Source organism: Rhinolophus ferrumequinum, chromosome 2 (genome assembly GCF_004115265.2).
Source record: "Rhinolophus ferrumequinum isolate MPI-CBG mRhiFer1 chromosome 2, mRhiFer1_v1.p, whole genome shotgun sequence".
Taxonomy (NCBI): Eukaryota; Metazoa; Chordata; class Mammalia; order Chiroptera; family Rhinolophidae; genus Rhinolophus; species Rhinolophus ferrumequinum.
In genome coordinates this window covers 40,197,709-40,211,532 of record NC_046285.1, presented here as the reverse complement: position 1 = coordinate 40,211,532, position 13,824 = coordinate 40,197,709, and the positions used below count along the sequence as shown (strand labels likewise).

The window sequence follows — 13,824 nt, the reverse complement described above, 5'->3', positions numbered from 1 at the left end:
GAACTGCATAATTTGGATGCCTCATTTACATAAAATGGACCTAATTGGAAACTTGGGCGGGAACTTTCACTATAAACGGTGGCCTCCCCTTCGTCTTAGTGGAATACAATTTAAATTGCTACCTGAATCTGTCTCTGTGGCTGCAGCTCCTTTTGCTCAAATACTAGATGCTTTTCTTTATTACAGTCTAAAATTTATTTTGGTTTGCAATCACACAAGAGAGAAGAGGGAGTAGGAGATCGAAGGAAAGATAATTTTGAAATTAAGGACAGATCTTAGTGGAAGAGCTAGGTGGAAGCTGAGAACCTGAGGGATAGTGAGCATGTGTAAGAGAAAGGAGAGAATCACCTCCTGGGGACTGACCCTCCAGTGGCTGCAGTACTACTATCTTTGTGAGGGTGAAGCATGGGGAAGCCTTTGGAAAGTGACTTTTGAAAGCAACTACATCCATTATTTTGCGAGTGGTGGTGGGAATTCAGGATCATCCTATATGCCACTGAAAATCTGCCTGCACGTCCTAGGTTGCCAGTCCTTGTTTTACATGCTGCTATAAACATTCATTGATTTTTCTCTTGTGTAGTAAGAAGAAAACATAACTTATAGACCATCTTCTGGCAGAAGATGATAGATTTGGATCAGAAACGGGAGGCACTGGAAGCCAGGAATCAAAAGTGAAGAAATTCTGCAAACCTTTGGATGAGAAAGGTGACAGGGATTTATTTACTCACCTGTCCCCTGTTTATCATTATATGCTTACCTGATGTGAGCGTGTTGCTTTTAGGCAGGTATGTACCTTCACAAATGTTAGGGAGAAGGTGGAATAAGCTGCTGGAAATTAGTCTTGAGAGCACATTTCTCCTCAGGATGCGTGGTCAGTACTTTCTGTCATCACTTTGTCTGCATTCACTTCTACTTATTTCCCAGGGCCCTCCCCATCCTTCCCAGGGCTAAAGCCTGAGCCTGAAATACCTCATTAATATTCATAGCTAACATTTATTGAATTCTTCTTACTGTAGGCACCGTGCTGATGTGCTCTCCCTGCATTATTTCATTCCTTTCGAGAAACAACCCAATGATCTAGACATTGTAATTGTGATCCATTTTGTAGATGAAACATCTGAAGTTCCAAGAGGATACATAACTTGCTCAGGACCTCACAGCTAGGAAATGGCAGAACCAGATTTTAAAGTCGTGCAGACTTCCAATTCCATCCTTGCTGCCTTCTTTCTCTCTCAGAGAGAAAATGGGAAACCACACTTGCATGTTCTCAGGTGTACCAGAAGAGGTAGCCCAATTTCACCTATTTTGAAAGGCTGTCATCCCTGGGATTCAAAAGCAATAAAGTTTTCATCACAAAATATTTGAAAATCAGAGAAGAGAAAGGACATCACCTCTCATATTGCCGGCCTTATATAACTATGATTAATATTTTAATGTGTTTGCTGTCAGGATTTTTGGGCAAATGTGTATATTTCCTTATAGTACATATATTCTTCAGTACCATGATATTTTAAATATAAATAGAATTTTCCTACTCATATTCAGATTTTAATGACTCAAATGATAATGTAAGACTTCTAGCGGTTTGAAATGAAAGAAGCCTAGCAAATGAGTGAATGACTGAATACTTGCTCCCATATTTGGAATATTGCATGTTTGTCTGCTTGTCACTTTTGTTTGTTCTGTGTTCACAGAGGGGGACCATTGTTCTAGTTTAAATTTTGTGTCATGAACAAACAGTATCATGAACAAAGAACAAACTCTCCCAACTCAAGTATGTTTCACTTGTCTTTTTAGGTGTTGCTTAAATCCATATCCTCTTTAATTAAGCTTTTATTCATTTCCAAGCCCAATAACGATTTTTCTCTACTCCAGTTTTCTCAAGCACTTTCTGGCTACACCTCACATTTGACATTCACCGTGTTCTCCATCTAGTTGAAATATTTTTTGTTCTGTTGTTTTACACCTTTTTCTATCCACAATACCTAATGCAAAAAAATAGAATACCTAATAGAATAGGTATAGAATACCTAAATAAAATAGAATAGAATACCTAATGCTTTCATGATATCACTTCTATTTTTTAGCACTTTGGTATTCAAACCAAATTGCTATTAATCAACTTCTCCAAGATACTGTAATGAATTTAAACTTTCTGGTATGTCTTTCTATGCCTTGTAGGTTCCTATCACTGTAACCATGCCAGAAATGACAGAGAATGAGACTCCTCCAAAAAAGCAGCACAGGTATGAAACCACAGTCCAAAAATAAAATAGTTTCAGAAAATAAGAAGAATGAGTCCCTACTTTGTTAAATAGGTGGTCCTGAGAGAATTTTCATTTGGATGCCTAGAAAACCACTCCTCTTCAAAAATATGTGTGGATAAATAGGAATAAATTTATGGAAAGGGGTACATAGTTAAAATTTACCTGTCCTTCTTATTCTACCAGCAGCGTAACAAGTAAAACGTCAATCGGTATTTAAAATAGTATAATACCAAATCTATTTTAAATGTTTAATTTCTCCTGAAATTTTTACTTATACACAATATTGGTCTTTGTAGATCGTAAATTCACTTGGGCTGAAGTCAATTTGAATAAACATTCAGTGTTAGTGCCATTAGAAACCATTATTGCCAATATGCACATCGTACAATATTATTTCTGGTTCTATGTATAACACCCCTTCTGGGTTTCTAGCATTTTGGTCAATGTTTCTGATTAGAATTGCACAGGCAGTGCTTTCATTAATATTAAAATTGCTATTCTCTTTCCTTATCAAATAGCTATTAAAGAATGCTAATATATTGATTAATTGTACGTGAAAGGGAATATCGATATTTTTATAGTAGGCTAGCTTTTAAGAAAATTTAAGAGTTTGGACAACGTAAGGTACATAAATGCAAAAGATGGTTTAAATGATGACAGTTGTTAGTGCATGGTTGCTGGTGGCTGCCACATTTCCTTCCCTGGGGATTTCAAGTTTCCTCTCTACTGCTGCTTGTCTCCTTTACACACTCACCCCCACTATAGGCCAGGTGCCAGGACAAGCATCAGAAGGCACTATTTGGGATATCACTTTGAGAGTTGACTAGCTCCTTAATTACCTTTTTCAAATAGTTTTCAGTGATTGGTTTACTTCCCAATTAATGACTTCTGGGTTTAGAAAAATAGAGAATTACAGTTACTTTCAGAAATTGTGGATTCTAAATTTATATTGATATATCTGCAGTTAAGTTTTCATCCCATAATATATATTGAGAAAATTTTTCTTCAGATGGTTTCTCATTGATGCTACAAATACAGATTTGTAAAATTTTTTTTTTTTGGTTCTCAAAATATAAAGTGGTGAAAATGTTTTCCCATTATTTTCATGTTCCTTTTATCTATACTTTTTGTTTCAGAAAGAAAAACCGGGAGACCCACAATGCAGGTAGATACAACAATTTAAATTTTATTTGTTATTTTTTTTTGCATTCAAATGAAATTATACTGCAGTTGATTATAAGTTTTTATGTTACAAACATCAAACCATTATTCATCATATTTTAACAAAGTATTCTTTTATTGTTTTTAATTGACAAAACACCCCTGAGTCTCATGAAGATGACTTGCTTATCGTCTTCTGATTCATCATCTATTTAGATAATTTAAGGATTAATGTACCTGTGGAGCTAGTGTTTTAAGTGATTTCACCCGCTGAGGAATTCCAGATATACTCCTCCTAAATAAAATGAAGAGTATGTGTGTTTGCCAAGATTCCGGAGGGGGCTGGCTGCCTAGAGGAATAGGGAAGAGATGAGCAACAAGCTGTAGATCTTAAAGGTACTTGAAATGGGAACAGTTTTAAATTAAGTTGAGGAATCCTCAATTATAGGAAGAAATGTAGAAAATAAATATCTGATTTTATCTCAAACATCAAAATGATAGTCCAAGGCCAGATAAACATTTATATTAATAGAATTAATTATGCATACATTTACAATTTGGTACATTTTATAACATTTTATTTTCCATCAGGGTCTGCAATCCGATCTAAAAAATAAAAATTAGGAGTTAATTTCTATTACTCTATAAACGACATCATCCTTTCCTTAAGGAAAAGATCCTGGGGGAAATTTTACCTATAGAGAGATGTGTTGAACATTGGTGGGATATTACTGTTCCCCAGAAAGGGAATTCATATTGCCTTTGAATTCCCCTTTATCACTATGGGTAAAGAGTCTTAATGACTTTTTTTTTTTTTACCTTCACACATTAAAAAATCTACTCTCAGATAACAACATTGTTAGAGAATGCAGAAGAAGGGTGAGCTGTACTTTATTGCTTTGCTCTTTTTGCCCTGTGAGTTAAATCTAATCTTTTTTGGCTATATGAACTAAAATTTTTTTTTTTAATTGGGGAATATTGGGGAACAGGATGTCAAGTCATCGTTTTTCAATCTAGTTGTGGAGAGAGCAGCTCATTGGCCCATGTGGGACTCGAATCGGCGACCTTGGTGTTATGAGCACTGCGCTCTAACCACTGAGTGAACTGGTCACCCACCCGTGGCTCAGCTCCAAGCTCAAGCCATTGTTTGCAATCTAGTTGTGGAGGGCGCAGCTCACGGGCCCATGTGGGAATCAAACCGGCAACCCTGTTGTTCAGAGCTTGCACTCTAACCAACTGAGCCATCTGGCCGCCACTAAAAGGTCTTTTAAGGCTCTTTAATCTGTCTGGAAAGGTCTCAATTGCCTATCTGCTATAAAAGAGTTAGCTTTCTAGTAATTTAGCTTATTAGTGGGTTCTTGAAATTTAGTTATTAAAATCTCTAGTAATTACTTGAAATATGATAATGGCCTAATAGTAATGTAATATTAACCATTTCTGTTTATAATTTGAATTTAGTTATTGTAGATCACATTCTTTAAGGTGCTAATAAAAGTATTGTTTATATTAATTTCCACTAACACTGACTTAAAATATGGCATTTTTAGAAATCTTTTTATAGTTAGTCTTTAGTAGATACTGTTTGATTAGATTTTCTTAACTTAAAATTTTTTTACCCAGGGAGAATGAAGCAATTTAGCTATAGTACTATAAAGTTTGATAAATGGACTTTTTTTTCCTCTAGTGGAGAGGCATAGGAAGAAAAAAATCAATGCTGGGATTAACAGAATAGGAGAGCTGATCCCATGTTCCCCTGCACTGAAGCAGGTAAGAAGTCCACTCATATTTTCATTCATAACTTGTGAACAGATAATTCCCTGTGGTTTCTCCGCTCAGATGATTATATTTCTTCCCTGTCATTAATAGTTTTTTGGAGTTAATAATTGCCTTGTTTTTCATTTGCTTAATTTTCTATATACCTATGTTTAATTCTTCCCACACTTCCAACAGTCTTCCACTATAGTTTTCTACATGATCAAATGGACCGTATAATTTCTAGATCTTTAAGATCAAAAATTACTCAGTCCCATGATTATGTTTACATATGTGCCACTGTATTTACCAGGCATGTTTTAAATTTTCTGCCAATCATGTCCTTTACTATCTTAAATTCTTACTTAGAATTTTCTGTGGATCTCTTCTTTATTTTACTCTCCATGCCCTATCCATCTCCACTAGTACTTAAATCTCAGCGTTTTAAAGCTGACAGTTTTCCCTAATGAAGATAGCTTTCTGTTTCTTTTGATAAATGAGGATAAAGTGTGCTCACTGAAAATAAAACAAAACAATAAAAATGGAAACAATATGGAAGACATAAAAAAGTGTAAAAAATAAATTGACATCCCATTCCCAAGTTATAACCACTATTAAAAATGTTATTACACATCTCTCCAGACATTGCTTTACGAATATAGCTGTATAGTTTTATAACCTGCTTTGTCATTTTTACTCAGTGGTACATAGTAGACTTTTGGTTGTACATACCTTTCCTCATATGACCTCCTTTCTTCTTAATGGTGATATAGTATTCCATTGTAATGGGATATCAGAATTTGTGTTAGCCTTTTAAAATTAATTTTTAATTAAGTTAATATATACACATAGCAAATAGTACTAAAAAGCTTAAAACAACAAACATTAGTCTCCTGTTTACTGCTTCCCAATTCTAATATAGCCCTGTAGAAGCAATCATTGTCACCTGTTTCTTCTGGTATTTACCTTCAGATTTTGAAATAGCATGCATACATTAATATATCTTATTTTCTACTTTATGTTTTATCTATTGACCTCCTGTTATGCTTTTCCGTTGGTTTCCCTTTGTCTAATCCTCCCAATATAATTGTACCACAACTTTTTATTAAATCGGTATTCGGTTTTTCTGTTATTAAGACTGTAAATGTTGTTTATGGTTAAGCCAAGGAGTGTACCAAATTATATTTTATTACATATGTAACTTTAGCTTTTTTGGAGTTAATAATTACCTCATTGTTTTTCATTTGCTTAATTTTTTATAAACCTATCTTTAATTTTTTCCACACTTCCAACAGTCTCTTAGTACAGTTTTGACACGGTCAAATGTACCACATAATTTCCATTTTCCCTTTTTTTCCTTTGAGACTTTATTTCTGGAACCCTCTACCCTTCTTTTTCTATCTCAATTGGTTGGTCTCTTCCAACTGTTCTGTTTTTAATTTCAGCTTTCATATTTTTAATATCCAAGAGTCTTTTTCCTTATTCTTTTTGTTTCTTTACATACCACGTGTTGGTTTCATGTATGCAATATCATCTCATCTCTGAGAATGTTTTATAGGATTTGTTTTTTTTAAGTTTTCTTCTATTTTCTGTGTTGTCTTTATTTCTTCTGATTTCCTTTTTTTCCCCTTTGTCTTGATGTTTTGTCTTTCTTTTTGGAGACTTTCCTTAAATGTTTAGTGATACTTCGTTGTTTTTTCATATTTGAGAATGAGACATTAAACAGCTGATTGACTAGGCTTGTCTGTAGGTGGCCCTAACTATTGAGTGATTAGTGGGTGAACTAGTGTTGTTGTTGTAAAACTCAAAAATGTCAGTATTTGTAGCTTTTTTTGTTTTGGGATAGCTATTAATTTTTTTTTATTTTCCAGAACAGAATCCTTTAGCCCCCTACCTAGGAGTGGGAATAGTGGCAACAGGAGATTGAGGCTAGTTGTCATTATTCTGGGAGCTGGGTCTAGGAAATGGGTGCTGCAGAGTCTCATGCTGTAGGAGGCAGAGTTACTTTACTCCCTGTTTTCACTCAGGAGCCTCATCTTGTTCATTTCTGTGCCAAGTCTCCCTGAGACTGAAATTTTATGGTTCACATTTCACAGAAAACAATCTTGTCTCCTGTGGTTGGGGCAGAAAGGGGAAGTCATCCAGCTGCATAGAATGTGTGTGGGGGGGTTGGTTCTTATTACTGCATAAAAAAAATCTTTTCTACCATTCTCCTCATTTTTAACCCTGTACCTCAGCCCACCTTCCGTGGTAGCTGGAGCTTCCCAGCCCTGAACTTGTCAGGCTTTTGGAGGACCAGATCAGTTTGCTGGCTTCTCAACACTATCTCCCTCAGAAACATCTTACACTTCAGTTTCTTTTCATTCTGCCCTACAGGGGGATACTTAGTCTTGCATAAATGTGTTTTAGTCTTTTTAAAGATGTACTTTCTGTTTCTTTAATAGTATAGCAAATTTAAGGGCAGGCACCATGTCTTTTGACTGTTTTTCTTCTTCCACATCTCAGTGTAAAGTAGCTGCTCACTAAATATTGGTGTTTGCCTAGTAAAATCTGATTTTCCTCTCTTGGCTTTCATTCCTACAAGTTTTTCTGAAAGGAACTTGTAGTCATTTTACTTCCTTTGTGTCCTAGAGTATGCAATGGAAGTCAGTGTGTGGCTCTGAGAGGCCAAGTAGATTTTCTTCACTGTGGGTCCACGTCCCCACCCCCACCTACAGCAGGGAGGCAGTAGGTGGGTATCGTCAGGTTCTGCCTTTGTCTCCACTCTTGCTTTAAAACAGGACAGGATCAGTTTTCTCTCTCTAAAGTGTTTCCTGGGTGACATTGGGTCTCTCTGGGGGCTCGTTCTAAGGGCCCCAGAATAGTAACTTGCTAAACCAAAGTCCTAAATCACTGATTCCTGCAGGAAAAGAGCTATTTGATAAAGTACTAGAGATATTTAATAATGTACATACTGGAGTAGAAGTTAAACATGCACTGCAGTGTTTTTAATAACTGAAGAATAAAAAACCAAAATGCTTCTGACACAGCTTAAATATTTATGAGTAATACACTGCTAATAAAATAAATGAAATGAAATAACAAATACAGCCTTTAGAAAGTATAACATACATACAGATAGCTTAAGTGCTGTATGGCAGTGTCTCCAAGATACATATACATGTATATATATGTATTACTTTTTTTTTTTTAAAGATTTTATTGAGAAAGGGGAACAGGACTTTATTGGGGAACAGTGTGTACTTCCAGGACTTTTTTCCAAGTCAAGTTGTTGTTCTTTCAGTCTTAGTTGGGGAGGGCGCAGCTCAGCTCCAGGTCCAGTTGCTGTTTATAGTTGCAGGGGGCGCAGCCCACCATCCCTTGTGGGAGTCAAGGAATTGAACTGGCAACCTTGTGGTTGAGAGCCCGCGCTCCAACCAACTGAGCCATCCGGGAGCTCAGCGGCAGCTCAGCTCAAGGTGCCGTGTTCAATCTTAGTTGCAGGGGGCGGAGCCCACCATCCCTTGCAGGATTCTAGGAGTTGAACTGGCAACCTTGTGGTTGAGAGCCCACTGGCCCATGTGGGAATCGAACCGGCAGCCTTCGGAGTTAGGAGCACGGAACTGTAACCGCCTGAGCCACCGGGCCGGCCCAAGATATATTTTTAAATTAAAAAAATAACATAACATACTGTTTATAATATCCTTCTGTCTGGTTTAAAGAACATACACACATATAGATCGGCACAGACTATTTCTGGAAGGAGACACAAGTAATTTTACAGTGGTTGCCTCTGGAAGGAGATCTGGAAAGTTAAAGCCAAAAGGATTGTTAGTTTTCATTATATATCCTTTCATATTATTTACATTTTTTTGCCATATGCACAGGTTATGTTGATAATTTTTAAAATTGTTAATTAAGAATAAAGAATAAAGGGACACTGACATAAAATGCAATCTTTTTGAAAAGCTTAGGAATGGAATATACTGGGAGCATGACACCAACACACAATCCAGTGACATTGTTTTCTCATCCTATTATTTGGAAAAGCTTGTAGTTGTGGTTGACAGACTAAAGAATAACATTAGAATCTAAAATGTTTACATGGCCTTGAAGGCCTTCCTTGGTCTCTTCTCCTCCTCTTCCACTACATACTTTGCTGCAGCCTCTCGCCTCCTCACTGTTCCTCCAACACGCCACACACAACCCTGCCTAAGCACCTTTGCTCTTGTTGCTTCTGCTCCCTGAACCCTCCAGATACTTCTTCCTTCAGGTCTGTGATCGAATGTCACCTTACAGAGATGCCTTCCCCTACCTCCCCGTAAAAATAGATTATAGCAAAGTGTCTTAGTCATTGGGGGCTGTCATAAGGAAAATAACAGACTGGGGGACTTAAACAACTGAAATGTATTTCTCACAGTTCGGAGGCTGGGAAGTCCAAGAGCAAGGTGTCAGCTGGGGCGGTTCCTGGTATGGACTGTCTAACTGGTTATGTCCTCACATGGCAGAGAGAGAGTGATCACCTTTCTCATGTCTTGTCTTCGAAAGGCACTGATCGCATTTATGAGGGGTCTACACTCGTGTCCTAATTAGCTTCCAAAGGCCCCCTCTCCAAATACCGTCACATCAGTGATCAGTGTTTCAACATGAATTGTAGGGGGACACAAACATTCAGTCCATACATAGCACAATGTAACCTCTGCCGTCTATCTGACCCCTCCTTACTCTGCTTTATTTTTCTTCATAGCACTTATCACCACTTCATTTCACATATATATACCGGGGGTGCCAAAAAAATGTATACAAGTGGACACTTTGGTCAAGGTTCCTCAAGCAGTAGTTCGCTGTAATCGGAAGTGTCTGGATGCTGATGGTAACCACTTTGAGCACCTCTTGTAATTACAGAAGTCAAACGTGACTTGTATTCATCTTTTGTTGTCGTTATATATTGAATATTACAGTTTTAATACAGTTTTCCTTTCTTAAAATGTATATACATTTTTTGGCACCCTTGTATGAATGTGTGTGTGTGTGTGTGTGTGTGTGTGTGTGTATTATTTATATAATGTATATACATTATATAATATATATATACACATATATATTATATATGTTATATATACACACACACACATACATATATGTGTGTGTGTATATATATATTATAAATATATATGTAAAATTCCTCAAGGTCAGGAACTTTTTCTGTTTTGTTTACTATATCCCTAGTCCTTAGAATAGAGCCTGACATATAGTAGATGTTCAATAAATACTTAGTAAATGAAAGATGAACAGTAGAAGTTATTAAATATGATACCTTTTTAAAAATGTAAAAGATACCTATCACATATATGTGATAAAACCAAAACTTTAAGTTTCTTGTGGCAAGTTCTGACCCTTCAGTGAAACTTTTAAATGGTTAATTTTCTTTGGCAGAGCAAGAATATGATCTTGGACCAAGCCTTTAAGTATATAACAGAGTTGAAAAGACAAAATGATGAACTCCTGCTTAATGGAGGAAACAATGAACAAGGTAAAGATTTTAAGATTCTTACTTTTTGTTATTTTTTTTCATGTTCAGGCCTTTTTGTTGCAGTGCAACTTAGTTAGGATACAGAAAGCTTTTTTGCCCCCAACCATTATTAAGACCATACATTCAGGGAAGACTAGTGTTGCAAATTAATTCATCTTAGTTTACCTCTTTTACCCCATCTGTGAGCAGCTGTGATCATGGAGGCATACATAATTTTGATGTTGGGCTTTTCTGTAGATTTCCTGTTTGTTTAACTCATGATGCCAATAATATTGGATCTCCTTTATTCCAGTTGGATCATCCAGCTAGGGGAATCCTGCTCATTGTAACTTAAAAACAAGATAAAGAAATGCCTGTGCCAAGACTTAACTGTGAATTTACTCAAAAGGCCAAAACATTCAGTTCGTATTTGTTTATATTGCATGTAATGTGTATATCAGACTGCCTGATCATTTAATGATATTTGATTTTTAGATAGAGGTGAGTTTTTTTTATGCTGTCAAATGAGTTTTCTTTTTCCACTTGAACCGGAGAAAAGGTTTTCTTATGACAGCTAGAAAAAAAAAAAGATCCCAGGCAAGTATAAAGCTCAGAGTGGAAGGCCAGTTTGAATTGCCCTTTATTTATGGCACTGACAAGAGCAGAGAGAGAATTTCCTGTGACAGCTCAGAAAGTCACATTAAAAGGAGAGAAACAAAGGCAGAATTTGTGAAAGTGAGGGCAATGCCGGGCTGTGTTTATTGTAAGAAGCAGGAAGGACATTGGGAAGCATGTCCAGGAGGTCAGTCTTCAGAATTCTCTCTGTTTCCTTTTGGTTTGATGACAATCCTCACCAAGTCAACTGTCTGTTATGGTCCAGACTCTGTTTTATGACTGTCAGGTAGTTAGGTGTATAATCTGTGTTTGGTAACCATTTTGAGGCACCCCACAAAGGGATGTTAAGGCTAGAATGGTGTGTAGACTTTTCTAATGAGGACTTCTTTGATTTCACAGTCCAGAGGCTGAGGCAATCAAGTCATCTGAGGGAAAAGGGAAACTATTGAAAAAATACAGGTGGCATGGGGCTCAGGAAAAGCTGAATAGCCAGACCAGGGGTTGGGGTAGCACGTGAAGCAGCTTAAGTATGGCTATGTGTCGCCTCTGTCATCATCCTTTCTTCGTTTTTTGTTTTTTAGTTTTTTTATTGGGAAATATTGGGGAACAGTGTGTTTCTCCAGGACCCATCAATCGTTGTCCTTCAGTCTAGTTGTGGTGTAGCTCAGCTCCAAGTCCAGTCACCGTTTTCAATCTTAGTTGCAGGGGGCACCACCCACCATCCCATGCGGGAATTGAACCTGCAACCTTGTTGTTAAGAGTTCGCGCTCTAACCAACTGAGCCATCCAGCCGCCCCTCCAGAAGCTCAGCGGCAGCCCATTGCCTTCAATCTAGTTGCGGGGGGCACAGCTCACTGGACCATGTGGGAATTGAACTGGCAATCCTGTTGTTCGGAGCTCGCGCTCCAACCAACTGAGCCATTCAGCGCCCCCCTTTGATTCTTTTTTGTGCGTCTGCTCTCTCTCTCCTAACAGCTTCCTCCACATACTCACCATCCACCTGACAGTCTAGAACAATGGTCAGAGCAATGGCCTTGGGACTCAGGCCTACCTGGGTTTGTGTCTCAGTTTCATTTACTCACTCAGAACCTTTGACAGTTACTTAACCTTTCCAAGTCTCAGTTTCCCTATTTTAAAATGAGGATAATCTTAGCATCGATCTGGTTGACGTTAGGCAAATTGTATAACTACTCTGAGCCTTTATCTCACATCGGGAAATGGTTATGACAGTAGATGCTTCCCCTCTCCTGGTTGTTATAAGGATTGAAAGACATAATGCTGGGACTGTGTTTGAAGCAGTCAGTGCATCAACATGTCCAAGGTCCTAGCGCTGGTTTTGACCACCACATTACCATTTTCTCACCCGAGGTTCGGCTCTGCCAAGCAGAATATGCTTTTAAGGCTATTAACCAGGGTGGCCTTACATCAGTAGCTGTCAGAGGGAAAGACTGTGCAGTAATTGTCACACAGAAGAAAGTACCTGACAAATTACTGGATTCCAGCACAGTGACTCACTTATTCAAGATAATGGAAAACATTGGTGTGTGATGACAGGAATGACAGCTGACAGCAGGTCCCAGGTACAGAAGGCACGCTGTGAGGCAGCAAATTGGAAATACAAGTATGGCTGTGAGATTCCTGTGGACTTGCTGTGTCAGAGAATTGCTGCTATTTCTCAGGTCTGCACGCAGAATACTGAAATGAGGCCTCTTGCTTGCTGTATGATTTTAATTGGTGTAGATGCAGAACAAGGCCCTCAGGTAAACAGAAGTGATCCTGCAGGTTACTACTGTGGGTTTCAAGCCACTGCAGCAGGAGTCAAACAAACTGAGTACACCAGCTTTCTAGCAAAAAAAGTGAAGAAGAAATTTGATTGGACATTTCAACAGACAGTGGAAACTGAGATTACATGCCTATCTACTGTTCTATCAATTGATTTCAAACCTTCAGGAATAGAAGTTGGAGAAGTTACAGCTGAAAATCCTAAATTCAGGATTCTTACAGAAGCAGAGATTGATGCTCAGCTTGTTGCTCTAGCAGAGACCAAACATTGCAGTTGGTTTACCAAATCCATGACGTCACTGCCTGTGTGTTTGGTAACAGCAGAGCGACATTATGGTGGCCTCTGGATTGAATAAGAAACCTCTCCCACCCCTGCCACCGAAGTGGTTAGAATCCTTTATAAATAAAAACAGTGATTTTGGGGGGAAAAAAGAAAGAGAGATTATGCTGGTAAAGCACTTAGAGTTAAGTCTGGCACATAGTAAGTATTTGATAAATATTATCTGCTATGTTGTTACTGTTATTATTACTATTAGTATTAGTAGTAGTAGTGGTAGTAGTAGTAATAGTAGTATATGACACAATGAAAGAAAAGTGCCAGGCATATATAAAAGTAAGTGTGCAATAGTGAGAATTATTATTATTATTTGGTCCATAATAATTGTTCTTTAATTTCTGAAGTCCATGGCACATTGGCATCTTTCTTCTGTGTCTCTTAGTTTAAATATCTGAGAAAAATACTCTGCTCGTCTCAGC

The 13,824-nt window shown here is 37.5% G+C and overlaps 2 protein-coding genes across 7 annotated transcripts in view; both read left to right on the top strand.

Moving 5' to 3' along the window:
• The window catches only part of USF3 (upstream transcription factor family member 3), a 38,866-nt gene that overhangs the window by 15,955 nt on the left and 9,087 nt on the right, over positions 1-13,824 (top strand). For all 6 annotated transcript variants that reach the window (XM_033126499.1, XM_033126464.1, XM_033126486.1 and 3 more), the window contains 5 exons: positions 581-705; positions 2,182-2,246; positions 3,404-3,432; positions 5,113-5,195; positions 10,596-10,692. In XM_033126499.1, coding sequence (XP_032982390.1) covers positions 697-705; positions 2,182-2,246; positions 3,404-3,432; positions 5,113-5,195; positions 10,596-10,692 — 283 coding nt within the window. In that variant the 5' untranslated portion in view covers positions 581-696. The remainder of the gene's footprint in view (positions 1-580; positions 706-2,181; positions 2,247-3,403; positions 3,433-5,112; positions 5,196-10,595; positions 10,693-13,824) is intronic.
• Positions 12,562-13,424, top strand: LOC117037527 (proteasome subunit alpha type-6-like). The gene is given in 2 exon segments (XM_033133615.1): positions 12,562-12,823; positions 12,826-13,424. Coding segments are annotated over 2 exon segments (861 nt in total).